This window comes from Crinia signifera, chromosome 2 (assembly GCF_055691185.1).
Source record: "Crinia signifera chromosome 2, ASM5569118v1, whole genome shotgun sequence".
In the NCBI taxonomy this organism is placed as follows: domain Eukaryota; kingdom Metazoa; phylum Chordata; class Amphibia; order Anura; family Myobatrachidae; genus Crinia; species Crinia signifera.
In genome coordinates, this window is record NC_139218.1 from 232,944,862 (window position 1) to 232,968,611 (window position 23,750).

Consider the following 23,750-nt stretch of genomic DNA (forward strand, 5'->3'; position numbering starts at 1 on the left):
AGGGAACAATGTAAAATGCCTCAATTTAACCAAATCAACATAGGGAGCAATGTTAAATGGGCCAGAGACCCCAAAAAAAAACCCTGACCAGTGAAATAGCCCCCAAAAATAGTTAACGCCACCCCACGATCAACGTCAACCCGAAGTGTGGCGAGCGCAGGCGGTACGCGTCCTCCGACCTTTTCATACCCCCACTATCCACGTCGGCGTGGAGTTGAGAATATATTAGTGTGGCGAGCGCAGCGAGCCACCGAGCCCGAAGCGTGGCGAGCGGACGCGGATACCTTCACAGGTAAACGCGTCCCTTCGCGGGCTTCACAGGTATCCGCGTCCCCTCGCTGCGCTCGCCACGCTTCGGGCTCGGTGGCTCGCTGCGCTCGCCACACTAATCTATTCTCAACTCCACGCCGACGTGGATAGTGGGGGTATGAAAAGGTCGGAGGACGCGTACCGCCGCCCCTCACGGGCTCGCTGCGCTCGCCGCGCTTCGGGTTGATGTTGATCGTGGGGTGGCGTTAACTATTTTTGGGGGGCCATTTCACTGGTCAGGGGGGGTTTTTGGAGTCTTTGGCCCATTTAACATTGTTCCCTATGTTGATTTGGGTAAATTGAGGCATTTTACATTGGTCCCTATGGGAAATCGCGGGCATCGCGTCGGTACCATCGTATGCTTTTTTTGGCCGCATACGATGCGACCGACGCGATTTTGACTTTTTCAATGCATTTCAATGGGAAATCGCAGGCATCGCGTCGGTCGCATCGCAGACCATTAAAAATTACCCGCGATGCCCGCGATTGTGGCCGTGCTAGGAAACAAGTACTGTATATACTTGCGGGCCTGCTCCATTCGCCTCACTGTGTCTGTTGCTTTCAGCAGGTTATCGTAATTCACATGGATGGTAAATAACATTTAAAAAAAATGTGTTTACCATTAGTATGTTGACCTTCTAAATGTGTCAACGTTAAGCGTGGTCTAGTTTTACCTGTCAAACTTTTGCTTTTTGAGTTGATTACTGCATCTTTTTACTGTAGGTCTATCAATCCCACTTAAAGTACAGTGCAGAATAATCATAGCATTCTAATGGCTGGATCATGTTCCCAGATCTGTCTGTATAGTGCTGGTAAAGGCAAACCATCTAGTATTCTGATTTAATCAGAAATAAGTGAGATTTGTAATTCTGTACTCTATACTCACCACTATAAACTTATCACAAATACGTACATTTGCAACAGAAAATGGTGGAGCTGTTCAGTAGGGTATGGTATAACCCTCCGGACGGTCGTTTCTGCAAGCAGAATCTTAACTGGCAGGGGGCATGTGCATTCAAGCCCCTTACAGGCTCGGTGTCTCGCTGCACTCACCACCAATCCTAATCTCCCTCTATGGGGGTTTTGCTCCCCCCACAAGGGAAAATAGTGAGTGTAAGGGGATCATTTGGTCAACACCATTAGGTCGACATGGGAAAAGTTAGACATTGGTTCTAGGTCGGAAGGTCGTTAATTCGACAGGTCATTAGTTCGGAAGGTCGTTAATTCGACAGGTCATTAGTTCGACAATGTCTAGGTCGACAGTCAAAAGGTCGACATGGGGTTTTTCAGTTTTTTTTTACCTGAATGTCAACACAGTCGACATGGACACAGTTTAAAGTGCACCGCATCCATTCGCTGCGCTTGCTATGCGTCGGGCACGGTGCCTCGCTACACTCGGCACACTATTTTATTCTCCCACCGCGCCCTAGTGGATGGTAGGGCATGAAATACCACCTGTCTGCACATGTCAGCTCAAAAAACAGTGAAAAACCCCATGTCGACCTTTTGACTGTCGACCTAATGACCTGTCCACCTAACGACCCGTCGACCCTGATCTTTCGACCTTTTCCCATGTCGACCTAGACCCATGTCGACCTAATGACCGCATCCCCGTGTAAGTCGGGATTGTAGGTGAGTCGTCCGGCCCCCTTTCAATAATAGCTTTGGTGTTACTACTAGGCTCAATTAATTAGTAAGACAAGATATCAGCTCCGTTTAATACGTAAAGTGCCAACAATTGTGGTGCTTGTAACAATTCTTTCTTCATATAACTTGTTAACACAGTTTTGCTACTGTTTATAAAGACGATAAGGCTCCTACACACACAACATGCTCACTGATGACCAATTCCACACTTGCTGATTAACATACAATACGTCTCATCCTCTACAACAAGGCTCACATGTGACTGAAGCTCACCAGGCAATACAGATCATGCCCTTGTTGAGACAGGAAGCTTGTCATGCCTCTGAGTAATTCTCTCCAGTAGAGGATGACTTGTAATTACAACAATGTATGCCAACATAATAAAGTAGACTTTTTTTAAATGTATTTATTAGCAGTTGGTTATATAGCGCACACAGATTCCGCAGCGCTTTAGAGAATATTTGAACATTCACATCAGTCCCTGCACCAATGGAGCTTACAATCTATATTCCCTACCACATGTACACACACACACAGACATTCTAGGGTTAATTTTTTTGCGAGCCAATTAGCCTACCAGTATATTTTTTAAATTGAGGGAGGAAACCTATGCAAGTATGGGAGAATATACGGGGAGAGTAAGGGGTTTCTTACTAAATATAGATCTATATAAATATAAGCCCCAGCCTTCACGTTTAGGTCTGTTGAATCTTATGGCGGATTAAAGCCTTCTGACTGATGTTATTAGAGATAGGTGTCTTTTACAGATTCATTTAGCTTGCTTACTGAGAGTACTTTAAGGGAGAGAGAACTCAATATGTGAAACTTATATGTACAGTATAATAAGCAGAAGTAATCCTGGTGTACGTAATAAAAAGAGCTTATCTGCGTATACTTAACCCTTTGAGTGCCAATGTTGCTGGGATGCCTGGTATGAATGAGCCGCATGGTCCCAATCTGCTAGCGTCAGGTATATTTGCAACGCAATGTGTCTTGGAAGCACAAGACTGTGCTGATTTAATATGACCTTTGTACATTGTTTGCGACAGAGTCCGTATACGGAGCAGAGCAGAATTTGTATTTGAATAATATCTGCATCTGCTACGTTGTAGCTCAGCTGTAGAGACATGGGGCCTACACACAGCGATTTCAGCCCTTTTTTAAAGCAATCTGACTTAATTTGACTAGATCATTTAGAAAATGCTCCTACATCGAGGGCCATAGCGGTAGCAATGTGCAGCCTCATGGGTCGCTGTCTCCTGGCGATTAATATGCAGCATGCTGGATAAATATAATGTTTGCCAGTCTCACCAGAGAACACTGGCCTGACAGATCGCTCAGCATACATCGCTGGCACATCGCTATGCAGCAATGTGTGCTGAGTGATCCAATTGTAATTTGGAGGATGCTAAACCTAAGAAAATAAGTTTTAGAAAGATATATATCCCTGTGTGATATTAAAGTACTATGTATATAAAAGCCTAACTTCTCACCTCTATGAGGTGAAGTACTGCCTTTGACCACTAGAGGCCACTCAACGGACCCAATTAACTCCTTTGTGTGCTAAAAGATGTCAACAGAAAGTGAATCAAATTTTTGCAGGGAGGCTGATTTGTTTTTAACTTGCTGGATATGGAGAGAGGAAGCTGTGAAGAGATTGGAGGTAGGAGCAGATAGGCACTGGGGGTGGGGCGGAGAGTTTTGTGGGCTACCAAGTGTCACAGCTCAAAGGGAATGTACATTGCAGAAGTCATTTTGATGGTCTTTTAACTAGTACGTCACAATTGAAGTCCTTTTCATAAGCGCAAGTCAGTCCTATAGTTCTACATAGAAGATGGCTGTGATGTATGAAATAGACATGCTATAGTGTATAACATGGCACTGCAGTACGTCTTATTACTGGTCACTGGGTGAACGGGGTCGGATGGAATTTCTTTGTGTTATTTCTAACAACATAGTCAAATTCATCTAAGTGTCGGTTCGTTCTAGTGATAATAATGTTGCAGTGTAATAAAGCAATACAGTAATATTACAGATCTGCTTTAAACAATGCAACTTTTTTTCTTTTTGTTGTCTTTGCTTTAACTATTACATAAGCTTGTGTTTTGTCATGGGTGAAATTCACTTTATTTAATGGGTACTTGTTTCCTAGCACGGCGCCCATCGCATACCGTAATTAGTGGTATGTGATGTGATATTCCCGTTAAATTAACAGGAGTGCTTGTACAATGAAATATCGCATAGCATTACATGCCAGCAAATGGAATGCAATGCGATTTTTAATTGCACAAGCACCCTGATGGGTGCTTACAATGTTAAATGAACCCCCATTGTCAACGACACCCCCACTATCAACGCCAACCCGAAGCGTGCCAAGCGCAGCGAGCCCACGAGGTGCGGCTGTACGTATCCTCCGACCTTTTTATACCCCCACTATCCACGTCGGCGTGGAGTTGATTTTAGATAGTGTGGCGAGCGCAGCGAGTTGACGCGGAATATGAGCCCGAAGCGTGGCGAGCCCTGCGCAGGGAAGCGGAAAACATGTAAAGTAATCCGTGGCCCCTCGCGGGGCTCGCTGTGCTCGCCACGCTTCGGGCTCAGTGGCTCACTGCGCTCGCCACACTATCTAGAATCAACTCCACGCCGACGTGGATAGTGGGGGTATGAAAAGGTCGGAGGACGCGTACTGCAGCCCCTCGCGGGCTCGCTGCGCTTGGCAAGCTTCGGGTTGGCGTTGACAATGGGGGTGCATTTAACATTGTAAGCACCCATCAGGGTGCTTGTGCAATTAAAAATCGCATTGCATCGCATGCCGCTATATTGCATGCGATGCGATTGTATAAGATGCACTTCGATCAAAATCGGGGGCGCCGTGCTAGGAATCCAGCACCATTTAATGTAGTCAGCTACACAAGTGCTGCAGGGAAATTGTCTGGATCACACAGTGCTGGATGTGTTGTGTGTAGCCTGGCAGCTATACTCTGAGGCATAGATCTGACATTATGGTGTGTGGGTGCCTGTCCACTTTACACAACAATGACACTGTGTACACTACACACAGAGACTCAGAGGACAAAAGAGCCCGCAATCCTGCCTCCAGCCAAGTAGCTGCCTTTCCTTCCAGACCTCCCCATAGGTGTGTAAATAGGGCTGTGATAAGGAGAACATACCAGAGTGGCCGGGCTACATAGGGTGTGTGCTAGTGAGGAACAGGAAGCTGCTGCTGCTGCTGGGAGCCTCTCAGGCAGTACAGTAACACTGCAGGTGTGCACTGGTGGTTGTCTCTGCAGGCTACTCAGCTTTTTTTCTATAGACATACCACATTTTTCTTTTTTTTTTTCAAAAATAATAAATGATGAGTGCATTGCAGCTGAAAGCGTTGTCCCAGTCAGACCTGTACAGGAGGAGGAAGGAGCGTCCTGATAGTGTGGCACTTAATGGGATCCATGCAGACAAGCTAAGGTGAGTCCCTGGTGGTTACCCCACTGCCCCCACCTGCTCCATTGTTAGACCAATGCAGGGAAATCTTTCCAGTTTTAAGCGGACCGAACATTATTAATGCTAATTGGTATATTTGGAATGTTTCATGTAATAAGCATGAGCTGTTTAAAAAGAAAATGTATACTGTTTACGTTGCTGGCGTTTTCTGTTTTTATGTGTTTGTCCTATAGTGTAACTGAATCAGTGGTAAATACAGTGGGTTCACTTATTCCAGCTTCATGTCTAAGCTGCCAGGGTTAAAACTCCGCTATTGCTTTGCAGTTTTCCATCAGTTGCTCTGCTATACGCAGGCATGTGAGATGTCCAGCACAGAGGTGTTAGTGGAAAGTTAGGAATGCAGTGTATCGCTGACCCCCACTGCTGTCCTGGTCCATCCTCTTTGTGTACTGCTATCCTGTGCATGTAGGAGCTTGTTTGTGTTCCTTCCTATCCGCTCCACACAGGCTGTAGGTGCTGACTGAAGGCTTTACAGAGAAGAATGTGGTAGAACTACTGTAACCTGTAATGGGCAGGTAGCAACCAGGACTGATCTCTGTAACCTAGATTGTCTGTTACCGTGCACTTGAATTGTAGTTGTAGCTTCTACTGAAAGAATGGTCAACTGGGGGCTACCTTAGCCTACACCTGTGGCCCCATCTCCTTCTGGCCAACAGCAGCACCAAATCTTTAGCCACCCGGCTGGTGATTTGGGTATTATGACTGATGCAGCAGCAGCAGAAATGTTTAAATGCCTCGTCCATATTCTGCCATATCCTGTACTGCAACTCGCTCTTTTGTTTTGTTCATCTTGTTCATGTTTGTGTATTCTATAAGGAGCTGTGGATCTCCTGTGGCACGATATTGATAAAGGATAATAGTCAAGTATAGGTTATAGCAGGCATACCCAAACTATGGACCTCCAGCTGTTGTGAAACTACAAGTCCCATCATGCCTTGCCACAATTTTGCTATAAGGGAACGCTAAAACAATGGCAAGGCAAGCTGGGATGTGTAGTTTCACAACAGCTGGAGGGCCATAGTTTGGACATGCCTGGGTTAGAGGGTACCCCCGATGTATATCAGGATACGTGGAACTGTTCTCATGTATATTACATTAACGCAAACTTTTGCATATCTAACAGTTATGTAGTTTTGTTATATCCCTTTTACACCAAAATCCCTGGTCCAGTAGGGATCATTGATCTCTGGTTTCAGCCAAGTCACAGCGGTTTGAGACCTGTTCACACCACAGGCTGGACCCAGGTTGTTGTTAAGGTTTCTCCTCTGCTGGGGCTTGGATTTTACATATACAGTAATCTCCAAGTTCTTTTGTGCCAGCTGTCTGTAAGGTGTTAAGGAGACCCAGGTCACCTGCCCATCAACCTGGGTCCGTTCAGAGACCAACCTTGTTCACTACCTGGGTTGGATTCACAGGTCACTGGGCTGGATTATTTTTTTGGGATCCTTTAACACCAAGCTTTGACATGGTTTATTGCAGTGGTTTTAAAGGGGTATTTTTTAAACCACTCACAAAATGTCAGGATTTGCACCCCATCTCCCAAAATAAACTATTGTAGCTGCTGCTGAGAACACATGCACGCACATTACACATCAGTAATATAGAAGTATTATCCAACTTCATGTGCGCTGCTGCAAAGGTGTTGCGGACAGAGATTAAATTACTTTGTGGGCACCCACCAGAGCTTTTTAATTGTTCCCCCTCGTTAGGGGAGCATTCCCCATGTGCATGCACGTTAGTAGCATATTTAGCTGCGCAAAGTGGCTAATTCCATTTAAAATCCTGGCAAAGGTGCTCAAACATCCGCTATGCCGTGTACACACGGCCTGACCCAGAGGCCGTCGATGCCGATTCGATATCGACGACTGCACTGAGCAGCATGGATCTGCCTTCTATCTGACAAATCAAAGCACAAGTAGACTTGCCTGCTGCCGATCCCGATGCACCTGCCATGCATCAGGTACAAATTTGTATCGAATGCAGCTCACACTGTTCGATTCAGTGTTTTGTTTTGTTTTTCAATTCGATTTGGACTATATTGTCTGCGCTGCATTAATGACCCCCTCCCTCGGGCTGCAGGAACATGGACCTTGCACCCCCATCACTCCTTCCCCGCTTCTATTGGGGAAAGTCTAATGGTATTATAACGGAGAAACCTTGGCACTGTGTAAACAACAATTGCACCTCCCCATTGACTCAGATTATGTGACCCTGTTAAACAGGATAAATTCTCCTGCATCTTCCTCACAGATGGAAATATTTATCTTGCCTTGGGGAGAGATAAGGTACCAGCCAATCGGCTCCACCTGCCAAGTTATAGGCTGTGTTTGAAAAATGACCAGAGCTGATTAGTTCAGTGGTTCCCAAACTGTGTGCCTAGGCACCCCTGGGTGCCTCAGGACACTTGCAGGGGTGCCTTGGGTTTGTGGTCCAGGACCAATTCAAATTATTTATGGTCAAAGTAATAGGCAAAACCAGTGCTTGTGGCTTCCAATCATAATATATGTGGACACACAGAAGCAAATCCTGTCCCTTACCACAAAATCGAACCTAGGAATGACCTATAAATGAATATTACTTTATTTAATATTTTTTTCAAAATTAATCAATAAGGAACTTTTGTGCTAGGGGTGCCGTGACAAAGATTCTAATTCCCTAGGGTGCTGTGATTCAAAAAAGTTTGGGACCCTATGGATTAGTTGATTCTTTATCTCTGTTCCAGCACTGATAAATCTCCTGAATGCTTCCCTAATCCAATGTACGTGTGCCTCTGCTTTATGGTGCATTCATGCATCATTTACACAATAAATGTTTCCAGTAGTCCTAGAATGTGGTATTTTTCTTTACAAATTGACTTTGCAGTGTTTAATTCTGTTTTGGACTGATTTTTCTATATCTCGATTACATTTTGCAGCATAATGTGAGACTTAAGGTCCATACACACTGGACGATTTTACCCAACGTGTATGGACAGCGATGATGGAGGAAATCACTGGGCTGAAAAACGCTCAGTGCATACACACTGAGCCATTTTTGCTTGTTTAAGCGATTTCCAGGGTGTGGATGACTTTCCATAGCAGGATGCTGTGGAAAGCCGCCACCTTGTCACTACATCTGCTGTTAATACCCCGTACATTCGTACACACTGGGCGGCTTTTGAGCTAAAAGCAGCTCAAATGACAAAACTGAGCAGCTTTCAGCTCAAAATCGCCCAGGGTGTATGGGCTTTTACAGTTTATTGTAGAGCATTTCTTAATTTAGGGAGTTTGATTATCAGATTAATTATTTTTTTTATATTGTTTAACTTCTTGCGAAACTGGGTATGTGGGAATCCGGATATTGGGTAGTAGTGTGCATGAGGCTGTGCTTAATCTGTCCTGACATATATTATGATTCTTTCTGTCTAATTTCTTTCAGCTATTTTTCTATACATAGTAATCTTTACAAAGATAATGATGCTTTACTTCTACATATATGTGTGTGTGTGTGTGTGTGTGTGTGTGTGTGTGTGTGTGTGTGTGTGTGTGTGTGTGTGTGTGTGTGTGTGTGTGTGTGTGTGTATGTATGTATATATATATATATATATATATATATATATATATATATATATATATATATACTGTATATGTATGTAGAAATATGCAATATCCTATGTTAAATGTTGTTTATGTATGCTTCGTACTGATTTACAACACTTGATTGTTTTTTTTGTTTTTTGGCTTACGTTATTTCAGTGAATGATTGCAGACGTACTTGTAAAATACGAACAGGAAGCATTTGAGTAAATGAAGGATATGACATTTTAAAATTTGTTGTTTCTAAGTTAGCAGAACACATCCTTAGTGACTTTGAGGGAGATGTGAACGTTGGGGCACATTTGGCAGGGGTTATGGTAAAGACCATACTGTAGTAAGGTTTCTCCTCATATCTCTGTCCTGCGTTGTGCTATGCCTGATATCAGCCAAAAAATCCTGGCTGTCCTCTAGTAACTTGTTCCTGCAGACTGCAGTGATATAGTAGGTCATATTTTAACCCTTTGAGTGCCTAGTGAATTTGTCGGAATTGGTGTAAAAATAAAAAAATGACCTGTAATGTTTACCTTATATAGGAAATCTAATCTTATTTGACCCAGCATTTTTTTTTTTTTTATATATAACAAAAGTGAGCGACACTGGCATTTTTAGCGAATATTTTTCATCTTTCACAGATGTTGGCACCAAAGGGAAGCAACTAGGATGCACCAGGAGATTGCTGATTAATATTGATATGTGACACTTGAATATCTGCATGCGACTGAGTCTTGTATATGAAGCACAACAGAACTTGGTATGAAAAAAAGCCATGACTGCAGCATCTTTGCAGATTTGGAGAAGTTGCACACAGATATTTCACATATCAAATTAATCCGTGCTGTTTCCTGGTGCGTCCTCACTGCATCATGTTGTGTCTAGGAGATCTTTTAAAGCCCACCAATAATAGAAGAGTTTCAGGAGACCAGGAATGCCAAGAGAGGCTGTTCAGCACAACTGCAGCACATGTAACTGTACTGCATCACAATAAGACAACCCAGGGCTTAAAATTTGTGGTGTCTACAAATGTGTTTTTATTGGTAGGATACATGGAGTAAAGGTTCATACACATTGGGCTGTTATGCCCAGCATGTATGGACAGCAATGACCGCTTTCATCGCTGGGGGGAAAGCCGCACAGTGCATACACACTGAGCGGCTTTCCCCCTGCCCACAGCTGTCAGCGGAGTGGAGGGGGGGGGGGGGGCAGAGGGGCGACTTCCACTGCCTCTTCTCCCGGCAGTGTGACATTTTCATCTGCGACCATCGCAGATGAAAACGGGACACTGAGCAATATGATTTGCTGAGCAATATATTGCCAGCGATCATATTGCCCCGTGTGTACGCACCTTTAGTGCAGTGTACTAAAAAAAAAATTATATATTTTTTTTGTTTCTAATGTAAATTTCTAATATAAAATATGCCAGATTGAAAAAGGTGGCCTGCACGGTGGTCAGCTCCCGGCCCTCAAGAAATCCTACAGTGAACACTAGGGGCCATACATCTGACTGAGTGCCTGACCCGATCAAACCACGGTTTGTGGCCATAGATAATCAGTGATCCCCTATGGCCATATAAATGCTGCATGTTAAATATCCCAGATTTGCCCATACAGTTCATTTTATTGCTGCGATTGGCAAATTGGTGAAAGCTGACATTAAAGTGGAAGATTGTCCTTTCAAGCACACCCATGTATGAAGAATTGGGCTAATTTATACCATTGATGTTGAGCTTTTGCTGTTCTGATGAAGAATTGGGAATGGACATCTATGCAGTGGGGATGAATTTAACACTTCATGTGGTATACAAATATATATATCTTTTTAATTATTTTGAAGCAACCTGTAACAAAGTGGTACCATTGTTTATGTACTCTGGGTCTGCAGCCAGGTTTTATGTCCTGTGTCCAATGATTACGATGTGGTATGATATTCGGGCACAGACAGACTCTTCTGCAAAAATTGTAAGCTATAATGAAATTAGTTGGTGTCTGTGGTTAATAGCGACCATCCACACTGAGTTAACTAGAAAATGGATAGCAGGGTGTGGGTCCAATTAAAAACAAAAAAAAATATCCCTAGAACGTGTGTGTGTACATGTGGTAGAGAATATAGATTGTAAGCTCCACTGGTTCAGGGACTGATGTGGTTGTTGAAATTCTCTGTTATGCTGCCCATACATATGTGTGATCAGATTCGATGCGACATCGCAGTGCGATGTCCATCGAACCCGATTGCATCTTGTGGTGCTAAAGTGTCCCCTTTGCAACACCCGCTGTCGCATGCCATCTTGAGATGGCACATCGGGTGCTGGCAGAGGGCGGCATTATGTAGCGCAAGAAGCGCTAGCGCTGCAGTGGGGGTCAGTCAGTGGTGGCGGCAGAATTGTTTAAACACTGGGCAGCCCTCTGATTGGCTGAGCTATCTCAGCCAATCAGAGGGCTGCCCAGTGTTTTAAACACTTCTGCCGCCACCGCTGACTGACCCCCGCCATCTCCCGCGCCGCCAGCGGTCCCTCCGGCCCCCTCTCCCCATGTCGATGAAAAAGCGGTCCCTCCGCCCCCCACCTACGGCTCGCATTCGAGCATTGCATTTGGTTAAAAACCACATGCGATCGCTCCTGCGATTTGATAGTTATGTGCAGCACATAAGATCTTGAGACCTGACATTCGACCACCGTGCCCGTGCATCGCATCGAATGTCCCCTTAAAAATGCATACAATCATTTGATTTCTTGGCCAGATGCGGTCGAAATCGAAGGATTGTATGCGATATCTCACATATGTATGGGCAGCATAAAGCTCTGTGGAATATGTGTCGGTTATATAAATAACTGATAATTATTCTGAAATGCAGTATACACTCTGGTCCCCATATGGTAAGCAGAGAGTAGCTCAGATGTAGGAAATTATCACCTTGCTGTGTGTTGTGAAAGTTTGTCATCAGCTGTCTCCATGCCAATGAATTGTATACCGTATATGTGTGATACAGTGTTTGGTCACAAATATTCTGGTAGAAGATTACTTGTATTTCTGGCACTTTAAAATACAGTATGTGAAGATTTTCAAAACTAACAGTGCCCTAGGCCCAGTAACCACATCATTTTGGTTGTGGTTTTAAAAGTAGCTGGATTAAATTTGATACGCAGTGGTTGCAAATGAAATAGAATGATGTGAGCAGGAGACTTCTGCATACTGACGTTCGTCTTTCTAGATGACACTGCTGAATTTGTTGCGCTATATAAAAAACTGTTTATAAATAAATAGATTTTTCGCCTGATTTATGTTTGTACTAAAATGAAAAACCACAGACCGGACTAAACTATGTTGCACTGCAGATGGGCAGTATAAAGTGTAGAGAGATTTAGATTTGGGAGGGTTATGTTTTCTGTGCAGGGTAAATACTTTATGCTTTTGCATGTAGCCCACAAGTGTTTTATAACACTGCAAATTACATCTCCATTTGGGCACACCCCACCCCCACCTAAATCTCTCTGCACGTGTCTTATTACTGTCCCACCTGCAGTTCAGCATGGCTTTGCCCAGGTGCTTATTTTATTGCTTTACTTACATATATGAATCATGCCCATAGCCAGCCTTTACACAAATATTAGCCACAGTGCAGGAATAGAGTGGGTGCTGACTACATTATAATCATGTATTTATACTAGTTTATACAGTGGTGTACACACAATTATATTATGTCAGTAACTATAACTTATCTGTATAATGGCCCCTTACTGTTTGGTGCTGCACAGTAGGTAGCACTTTATAAATACAAGATAATAGTTGTTGGTCCACTTTCCTATGGCAATAGTGACTAATTAAACGTACCTTCTTAGCATCCCATTGTATCGCATGACTGCCCACAGACTCTCCATGCCCGGAGCCATAGTATTGGCTTTTACAGTGCTAGAGACCAGCTGGATGTGAACCACTATCTGAATTTGTATGCATGCTTCAGTTTTCTGTAGCCTAGGGGTGATAGTATGTGAAGCATGCCGCCACCGCCTCCTCTGCATACCATGTCTTAGTACACAGCAGCTATTTTTTCATCGCTTGTGGTCAGGGTCTGTGCTTGACATTGCAAGTATTATGTTGAACGTGTTTTCCATTTGATTATGTACAGAGCAGTCTAAACAATAGCGATAAGGAACTACTGCTGTTCCTGAAGCAGGTCACTCATTACTGTACACTGTGCACAGTCCTAGCTACATGAATTGCTGTTAGGATTCTATGATTCGCACAGACCATACATGTAACATTTTTTATTTGATCAACAATCTCAGACAGGTGTTACAAAGATGTTATGGACCTTTCTATATAACATGTGACCTTATGGTTTTGCTGTTTTAATTGTTACCACTTTAATAATGGGGGCAGACTGGCCAGAATAGCGATGTGCTTAGAGCTTGCAGGACAGTACACAAGTCCCTGTCTTTCTCACAGACTGGTCTGAGAACTCTGTGAAATAGTTTTCTCAAAGATGTTTTTAACAATCCTACAATAACATTGCAGTATAATACCCCTTCACACCAAAATCAGAGGCAGCTGAACACAAGTTTCCAGCTATGGAGTGGACCCATGTTTTTGACGGGGCTTCTTCTCTACAGGCAGTTGGGGTGGTGAGCTGGCTGTCCATAGGCTGTTAAACAGGATCCAAGTCACATGACCAATTTCACCCATTAACACTACCCTTTAACACAGGAGCAACCCTGTTCGCTTCCCGGATTGGGTGACACTGATTATTTTTCAGGAACACGTTCACAGCGATTAGTAAAACTTCAGCTAAGGGGTGTGGGTATATGGTGGTTAGGTGGACACTATTAAGGGTCAACATGCATTGGGTCGAAATGGTTAGGTTGACAGTGAAACGGTCGACAGTGGGAATGTCGGCAGTCAAAAGGTCAACATGAGTCTTTTTTCTGAGCCGGAATGTGCCGATAGGCAGTATCCCATGCACTACTGAAATGCTCATAAGTGTATTTGGGCATAATACCAATTACCGTAATATCCACCCCGCTACACAGCAATGCCACAACGTAACTATAGATTGTAAGCCTGTGAGCAGGGCCTTCCTCCCTTTATCACTGTCTGTTTTTTTCACGGTTTCCAAGTGTATTGTTTTATGTTACCACAGTTTCCAATTGTAAAGTGCAACAGAATGTTGTACACTATATAAGGCACTGTTACTACATACAAATACATAGGAAGTATGAAGAAGGTTAACAAGTAAACATATATGTAATAACGACACAAGTAGGTGTAACATTAATAAACCTGCCAGGACAGTTGTATCCTCCTCATCTACGATTTTGCAGTCTATGTTAAGGTCAGACATGGAGGTGAAACATGCATGGAGTCATCTCTATAATTAGTATGCCATTTAACGCCACAGTGTCTGGTGTTGAGAGAGGATCCAGCCCTATAAGGAGGTTTAGGCATGTGTACTGTAAGAGGATTTCCAGTAGAGGCTGTCCGTTTAATAGTTTGTTTGTAATGGCATCTGCTTTCCTTCCACATGTCACATTGTAATAACAGTTAAGATTGGCCATGAAACGAATAAAGCAGAACATTTATAACATGTGCACAAAGATTTCTACACCATGCAATATAATGGTTGCTCCATAAGCAGTTCCCAAACTTTCTGGACTCACAGCACCCTAGAGTATCAGCATTTTTTGACTGCACCCCTAGGATTGAAATCTTTGATAAATATGGGGGGAAAAGTATGTAAGTAAATAGTGCATATCTGTCATCCTTCGGGCCAGTTATGTGGTGGTGCACAGTTGTGCTTCTGAGTGTCTACATGTTTGGCTGAATTTTGCCTAGAGGCCCCATACACTACTGTGACTTGTCCGAATGGCAAGTCACATCCTATATTCCTTGAACTCCCCGGCAGCTCCCCGGGAGGGCTTCCATCCGATTTGGCACTTGATATTGCCATTTTTTTACATGCAATAAATCTCATGTAAAAGGACTCCTGGGGGAGTTCACAGGAAATGGGATGCAAAAAAAGCACCCGCTGATGGGTCCTATTCTGATTTATCCTATGTTCTGCAGGTCCGACCTCTGACTGATACAAGCACCGTAATGCACATCAGATCTTATCAGATGTCAAACACCTGCAATTTGACATATTTTCATCTGATTTCCTGGGCTGATCCGTCAGAATCGGATGAAAACAGGCCAAATCATACTAGTGTATGGGGGCCTTAACACTTTGACTATAAATAATTTGATTTGGTCTTGGACCACCAACCCAAGGTACCCCCCCCCCCCGCAAGAGTCTTGCAGCACCACAGATGCTTAGGCACGGTGTGGGCTCTGGGCTGTCTGGTCACGGAGAACCACACTGCTGCACAAATTTTATAATGGTTTCTTCAAGAGCACAACAGAAGCTAACAGATTTAGTAGCACAACTATTTGTTTTTTTGTGATTGTAAATGTACTAGTTTATGAAATACAGACGTGTTGTGTGTGTGTGTGGTGGCTTATTTTATTTATATTTTATAATATGAAGTTTGAGAGAATTTCAACCAGTATGGGTCTAATCCCCAATGTGTTTTTTTTATATTATTGACCCTGGGGTTCAAAGTGGCCAATAGCTTAAGAAGAAGGGTTACCTAGCAACGTTGACATCTGCAAACGGTTTTTAATTCAGGACAATTGGTGTGCAAATGGTATATCTGTATAAATGAAGTGCAACATTTTACTTCTTTTTCTCCATTTTTCTGGTAAGTCTTCTCTCTTTAAAAAAATATGGCCTTAAGTTACCGTATTCTGTAAACAATTCAGTTTAATTTCATATTATCAACTGTTGAAAGTCAAATACTTGGTTTGCCTCCAGCATCCCTTATCAGAATGTAAGAAATATTTCACATGCCTGCAGATGCGCCATCTCCTAGTGCAGCTATATGGAGGTTAGACAGATTTTTATTTTCCAGTGATAAACGTGTCTAGCTGATATGCCCAGTTTCAACCGGGCAAAGGTTTGCTGGGAGGAACATTGTTCCCCTTAAGAGTGAAAACCCTGCTCAGTGGGCGGCTGTCACAAAACTGGGCAGCTGTCACAGTTCCCAGACCACCCAGCAGGTCACATGTTTCAGGTTCACCAATTGTCACATTTTCTAAGAACGATGCTTATGGATTATACTGTAAATGGTAGGCAGACGACGTGCCACATAATTCCGAAACAAAGGAAATTTTTTTTTTTTTTTTAAATCTGCAGCCCAAGAACATCATATTATTATTATTATTATTATTATTATTATTATTATCCTTTTATTAATATGGCACCACAAGGGATCCATGGCACTCAATTGCAGAGTAGATAAATATACAAAATGTGAACACAGTGACTTACAGTTCAAGATAATATGTGATTATTATAAGTACAGGGTTTATAAATTTGGTTGCATCAGTAGATGACACTTAGGTAAGTACCTATTTGGCAGAAAACGAAGGGATTTGATGGTGTCAAAGGGAGTCTGGAGTAGACAGCCCATTGGCTGCGACATTAGAATAAATCCACAGCAGCCTTCGCAGCAAAAAAAAAGATGGGATACTAAATGTATATGCAATACATTTAGTATCCCATCTTTTTTTTTTTTTGCTGCTGTCAACAGTCAAAATCAGAAGAACATCCAGGGCCGGTGCACATATACGCAGTGGAAAACAATATTAGAATCACTATTATGTTATTTTATAATTATTGTTACCCTTTTATATGAAGTATATTCGGGAGTATGCATGGTCAGCAACATAGTCGGTGCACACTGGAAGATTTGGATGGAATCTGCAAAATTGTTTAAAATAGCATCTGATATGTACACAGCTTACGATGGACTGGCGTCTGTGTAATCACAATACACCATGCATATGCAAACAAAGATAAACACATTCCAAACGGTTTTGGTTAGCCATAACTGTAAAAAGACATTATCACAATGGCACTAGTAAAGTTGGGTACTCACTGGGCGATGTATCGTCAGCGATATGCACAATGTCGATATTGTTTACAGTCAATATGATTGACAATACGTGAGACCGCTAGTCCCTGTTTGTACATGCTGCTCGATCTGACAATATCATCAGCAACTGCATGTAAAGAGCAGGGTGCGGGTGACGTCACTGACCTTTTTGTGAACGATATCGGCCAATGTGTACGGTCAGTAATGTCGTCCTGCGGTACCACTGATATTGTTAACTATAGCGGCAGCTGCGAGAATAACCTAGTGTGTACCCAGAAAAACAGGATGTTGGGCAATAATTTTTGTGAGCTTCAATCTGGGACAAATATATTTCCATGCAGGGTAAATAGTATCTGCCCCTGTATGTGGCTGTTTGACTCCCCTGCAAGCCTCCTGCTATCCTCGTCCACACTGTGCCAGAAGTAGCTCCATGTGTACAGGCTTCTATGGGATCAGGAGGTTGGGTCAGAATCATTAAACCACACGAGATGCAACCTCCCGATCCCAGATGTAGCAGGAGTGTTGTTAGCTCATCAGTTAGCACTCCTGCAGCAGACCTGCATACACAGCCGTACAATAACCAGCCCAATCACCTAATACTGGGGGATCGGACCATGGATTGTATAGGTGTGTACCCAGCTTTATACGGGAAAAGGGATATATAACGTTGTTACTACAAATAATCAGCAGAAAGGTAGTCCTAATATATGTAGCAGTCTTGCTAGTGTTCACTAACTGTAACCAATGGAGAGTAGCTGGGTTAGCATCCATAAATACAGTACAAACTCAGGGTCTCGTGTTTTAGGAAAGTTCTGATTTGAGAAAAGTCTGTACATAGGGCCTGATTCAGACCTGTATGCTCGGCTGTGAATTCAAATCATTAACGGTTGTCGCTCTACTGCGCACGTGCACGGATCATTATACACACCCGAGGGCTCCCTGCAACAAAAGCCAGCAACAGATTTTCATTGCTGGACATATACAGGGTATGAGGCCATTTGAATGGAGTGTTATTTGCTGATATGGAAACTGAGCTGCAAATACAATTAGATCCTCTGCCGCCAAGTGTATGTGTCCTGATGCACGTACATTAGTTGCAATAAGCCTCTGATGCAAAGTATAATGTTCACTGTCCAGAAACATAGCTATAAAGAAAAGTTCCCGCCCAAGAAGCCAGTGGAGAAAGGTTCCTTCTGAGCAATTAAGACTTGTCGCACCACCTAACTCTGCCAATCAATGTGTAATTCGCTGCATGTGAGGTTGGTTGGGTCAGTGTCTATGAAGTGTATACTGTAAAAATGGACAAACAGTGACTGCAGTCTTGGCCCCACATACAGCGATAAATAAAATATAAGGAATATACAATACAAGGAATTTTATATTCATTTCTTACCAGAGAAAGGGACATACAAGTAGTGCATACATTAAGATGCACTAGGAAGACTTTTCATGTTTCTTCCCTGATGTTAAAGCAGGGTACATGTACACTGTATTAGCTGTATACACAGCGAGCTCGTGCATATGAGATCATTTATCCTGTATTATGTACCACCTATACTGTTTTTGCGGTCCACCCTGAAACACTTTTTGTGTCAGAGGGGCTGCCATCTTCAACCTCTATGTATTGTATGTAGCTGGACATACCATACTTGGATACCAGAAACCAACATCCTTTTCATTAGTATGTCTTATTCTGACATGTATTTACAAATGATACTAGCAGTGCTTTTTATAAAAGTTCTTAGGAACATGGGCCCTTTATATTCCATATAGTTCTACATTCTATATCCTAAAATATGTCAATCCCCTTAATAACACAACATGGATTAGTAACATTTACTAAAAGTCTACTATGTATATTTAAGTGTTGTGTTGCCGTAGTGACAATTTCCTTCTTTTTTTGTTCTCATGAACTGGGCTTGACTTGGTTCTGTACTACATAATACATGTACAGTGGAGCTAGGGAGGAGATTTTGCAGGATTGGAGATGTCCTACAGAAGAACCATAACAGTCTGTGTGCTGTGATTATACATTTGTACTCTTTGGAGGGAGAGGAATTTTTAACATCAACAGCAGTGAGCAGCTGGGTCCCACCTATCATGAGTGACGTGTTCTCCACTCCATAGCCTTAGTTGGAATCTGTGCTGTGGAATGTGGGCAGCATTGTAATGTATCCCGTATGAGTCAGTGTCAGTCTGACACCGCAGTCCTCCGAAGAACACTTAGGGACAGTTGTCCCCAGCCCGTCTGCCCCGTATCACCTCTAAGATCTTGAGACCTTTTTTGTGGGGATTTCTGAAAATATCCAAGAAAATATAATGATGGAAATTCAGTCGAGGATCCACCCTGACATTCCAGAAAATGGAGAGCTGCCTCCCATGGAGGACACCCGCAATTTTGTGCCTGATGAAAGTGGGGGAGAGGATGAAAAACCAGTATCGAACTTACAGAGACGACGCAGTGATGTCAAAGTGTACAAAGAAATCTGTGACTTCTATGCCCGATTGTAAGTGCTTTCACTTGGATCATTGGCTGCAGTCTTAACATCTTATTTTGGCTAATGTGACAGATGAAGCATAGATGTCATTAGCAAAGATGTTGCTAACGTGCAGGGACTGCTGTAATGAACCATAAAGTTCATGTTGGTTGTACCGTCTACCCACATAGCGGCTCCGTTATGTTACATTATTAGTGTCTGTGTGCTGTAGTCAGGCAGATGTATGTGCCCCAGTAGCCATTTTACATGTTCTAGCACTGTGCATTTAACTGACGAACGTCTGTATAACATGAAAATTCTTTTCCATATTAAATTATTATGTGGTGAACTGGTATATGCTATAAATAAAACTTCTTGCTGAAATTTGTGGAATGATCGTTCTGTTCATATATTTGCAATGTCCAATCTGCTGTAGATAACATTCTGGAAGTCTTCTTTAGGCATTAAATTGGTGATCAGATCATAAACATTAGGCTCGTTTTTTGGTTCTCCTCTTCCCCAGTTGTTTTTTACATGCAAGCTTCATATCTGGGACAAATTGCTGCTTCACACCCAGACAAGTAGTAACACCAGTTACATCAAACCCATGTTGTGCTCTGCTCTGCTTCTAATGTATAGGAGATTATTCCCAAGTTAACAATCATGGACATTTTCTTATAGAAATAATTCTGACCGCTCTAAATTAATTCTAAATCTTAAATTGAAACAAGCTATCCTAAAACAAACACGAGACTAAATGCTTAATGTATTGTCTGTCTCATTGTTTTATATTTTCATTTGCCCGTGTTGGTTTTTGTATTATGAGTGAAATCTTTCAGAATTAACGCATAATTGGAATCTGAAAAAATCGGGTAGACATTCTAGTTCCATCCAATAGCAGCAATTCAGTTGTTTAGGTGCATGACGGCAGCAATCCCAATGTTCTGCATTCTAAGTGCCCCATTTGGGTGCTTAAATGGGACTTTTCACATTGCTGCAATTATAGTCTGGTTTAGCCGCTTCGCTTGGAGAAATCTAGGAACTATAGTAAGTACACTTATACCCCCACTATCCATGTCAGCACGGAGTCGATTTTATATAGTGTGGCGAGCGCAGCGAGCCACCGAGCCCGAAGCGTGGTGAGCGGACGCGTAAAACTAAGCAAATAGCTTAGTGTGCGCCCAACTAACATATAAGTACCAAAATCTTATATAAGTTTATTTTATAAGATGTCACATGATTTGATTTGTAGTGTTTATTTCTGTGGTGCATCTAGCACAGGTCTGGTCTGAATATCAGTGCTGCAATACAGGCCACACAGTGCTAGAAGCACCACAACATAGAGCGACACCCCAGGCAGGGCAGAGGAACTGCAAAGGTTTTGAAAGATGCTGGGTGCTAGAATGAACAGTAGTTAGAGAACTTTTATTAATTCACTGAAAAGGATGACCTGTGTGCTTGTTTACAGTATTGTGGGGTATATTTAAATTAAATCCAGAAATTGCTCAGACCAATGACAAGCTTTGAGAAGAAATTGGATCTAAGTGACTTTGATCGTTGGTGCCAGGTTGTCTGAGTATACTCAGAAGCTGCTGATCTCCGGGCATTTTCACACCCACAGCAGTCTCTAGAGCAGGGATGGGGAACCTTTGTCCATCCACCTGTTGTTGAACTGCACATCCCAGCTTGCCCATCTACAGTTTTGATTTTTGGCCATGGTAAAACTGTAGCAGGGCATGTTGGGATGTGTAGTTCAACAACAGCTGGAGGGCCAACGGCCCTACTTTATGCAGATAGATACCACTTCTCCAAGCTTCATACATTAAAGGCCCATACACACTAGATGATATTGGTCACAATTTCGTTCAGAAAGGGCTTTTTGATCAATATTGTGTCCAACATCATCCAATGTGTACGCTGTGCATCGTCAACATTGCATGCTCCCGTGCATCTTTACCGACCCCCTCTTTTTCCAAGCCTGTTCGGACGAGGGAGGACAACGATGGCCATGCTGCAGCATGTCCGTCTTTTCGCTGCCACCCCCCTCGTGTGTGTGCCATTGGCAAGCTTGTATGCCAGATTTAAAAACAACATAGTAACAAGATTCAGAGATCTTGGTTACATATAATTGCAAATACACTGGTAATCCCCCAAGCCACCTGTCAAGCCTTCTCTGGGTTCCCTATTGCTATATCTAGGAGCAGCACCCCAAAAAATAGCAGAAAACAGAAAGCACAGAGCAGCACACCAGTGAAAAAAATATTGTTAGTAAGTGTTAAGAAGCCAAAGTTATGTACAAAGTGATGAAGTGATTTAATTAAAATAATAGTGTTAGTGATGAGATTATTAGTAAGAGTTAAGGGTTAAATAGAACGTAATGGTGTGCTGCCTCAGAGCCACCCATCCACACCAATCCAGGGGCACCGTGCTGTAAACCCCAAATGGCTCCACTGTCAGCAGATCTAAATGGTGGAATGTGTGTGAGATTTCCAGTAAGAATGTCCACCAACCACATGATCCTGTCATCATGCACCAGAATCTAGAAAGAATGTGTTCAGTACATTAGGTAGTCCTGGCTGCTCTGGTCACACGTTCTACTCGTTGCTAAAAAAGTGTACCTAATAAGATGGCACCTGAGTGTGTACAATACATTATCCTTTATAACGTATTTTAGAGTATATTTATTCTGTAGTAGTATATCTAGTTAGCTGATGGATTCGCCATTTGTTTTTTGAATGAAGGAGGGAACTGACTATTACACAAGTAGATCTAGCAACTGAACCCATGACGCACTGTGGGCCAGTGATATGAACTGTTCATTATTATATTGTCTGTGTCAGGAAACATCTACCTGCTTATTTAATTGGCTTAATCTGGTAAAGTATGGACATTAATTGTTGCTTTTATTTCTCTTCTCCCTGCAGCAACATGGCCAACGCTCTGGCAAATGCAATGTGTGAGCGCTGTCGGTCTGGCTTTGCCCCAGCTGAAAAGATTGTGAACAGTAATGGAGAGCTGTACCATGAGCAGTGCTTTGTGTGTGCTCAGTGCTTCCAGCAGTTTCCGGAGGGACTATTCTATGAGGTAAGGTGTTAGCACAGGTCTTTCCCATAGACACTTCTGCCTCTGCTTGCTTTTCCATTACCTAATTCAATGCTCCCGATTCACTGTTTTTTTTCCCTGGCGAATCCGGCTGTTTTCACTCTCTGTGGTAAATCTTTTCACTGAAAATCTGATTCGCCCTGTTCACTGTTCGAAAGCGAACAGCGAATGCCGGCCAGTTCTCTGTTTCATGCTCACTGCAATTCGCTGGTGTATTTCAATGGGGTCCTCACTGGGATTCGCCGACAGTGTATACAATGCTAGGATGGAGAACTGCTTCTACCATGATTTTTGCAGTGATTCACCATTTTGCATTCTACATTGGGGGTAAAATTCAGAGTCAGGGGCAGCGAACCCCTGAAGCGTTGAATAGGGGGAGAGGGAGGGCTGGCAGCGAATGCTCCAGCCCTCCAGAACCCTGCGAATGTGCAGCTGCACATAGAAATTCCCATTGAATACTGGCCTAAGTATTAATGGGTTGTGTCTTATGTGAGATGCAGGTTAGAAGCTATTTGAATGTTTTTTGCTGGATGAAGGGCAGAATTTACTAATCAGTGGATTTTACCCTGGTGTTTTGTGGTGGTTTGGTGGCAGTTATACAATCCGCTGATTTACTTAGGCCGTAACTGAGAGAGCATATTTTATATTCGAACAGAATAGAATACCAAAGAGAGCCTGTATCTATGAAGTGACTGTTTTGAAAGCCAAAGTAAAACTGACAGAAAACCTTCTGAAAAAACAATGACTAGCCTTCAACAGGTGATTTGTAAATGATGCGAAAACCAAAGCTTATTAAAATGAGCTTCAATGGTGCCCACACACTGTGTGATTATCGTGTGCAATTTGATCTTTTAAGTTCAAATCGCACTGTGTTTATTTTCCCTTGTGATGCAATGCTCGCTAGTATCGCAAAGGCAAAATAGTATGTGAAGGCAGGTATTTTTGTACTACATACTATAGTAGTGTCAAATTCTGGTGTAGTTCAAATCTCATGTAGTTCCAGTCACACACACAAATTGTATAGGCTCAAATCTCACCTAGCACACATCTCACCATGTGTTGTGGGCAAGTTTGAGCAAAATAAGGGGGGGGGGGGGGGCAGCTCTACCTTAATTGCTGATTAGAATCTGCCCCTACATATTGTTACAAATGCCTTATGAGATTACGGTATACATCAG

At 42.8% G+C, this 23,750-nt stretch overlaps 1 protein-coding gene across 4 annotated transcripts in view; it reads left to right on the forward strand.

The window, feature by feature from the left end:
- LIMS1 (LIM zinc finger domain containing 1) overlaps positions 1-23,750 on the forward strand; it is a 110,411-nt gene that overhangs the window by 55,519 nt on the left and 31,142 nt on the right. Inside the window, exons 1-2 of one of the 4 annotated variants that reach the window (XM_083174012.1) lie at positions 5,219-5,418; positions 22,395-22,554. In XM_083174012.1, coding sequence (XP_083030138.1) covers positions 5,309-5,418; positions 22,395-22,554 — 270 coding nt within the window. In that variant the 5' untranslated portion in view covers positions 5,219-5,308. Of the gene's footprint in view, positions 1-5,218; positions 5,419-19,050; positions 19,501-22,394; positions 22,555-23,750 lie in introns of those variants that run through there. The other 3 variants (XM_083174014.1, XM_083174010.1, XM_083174013.1) reach the window with 3 other exon arrangements.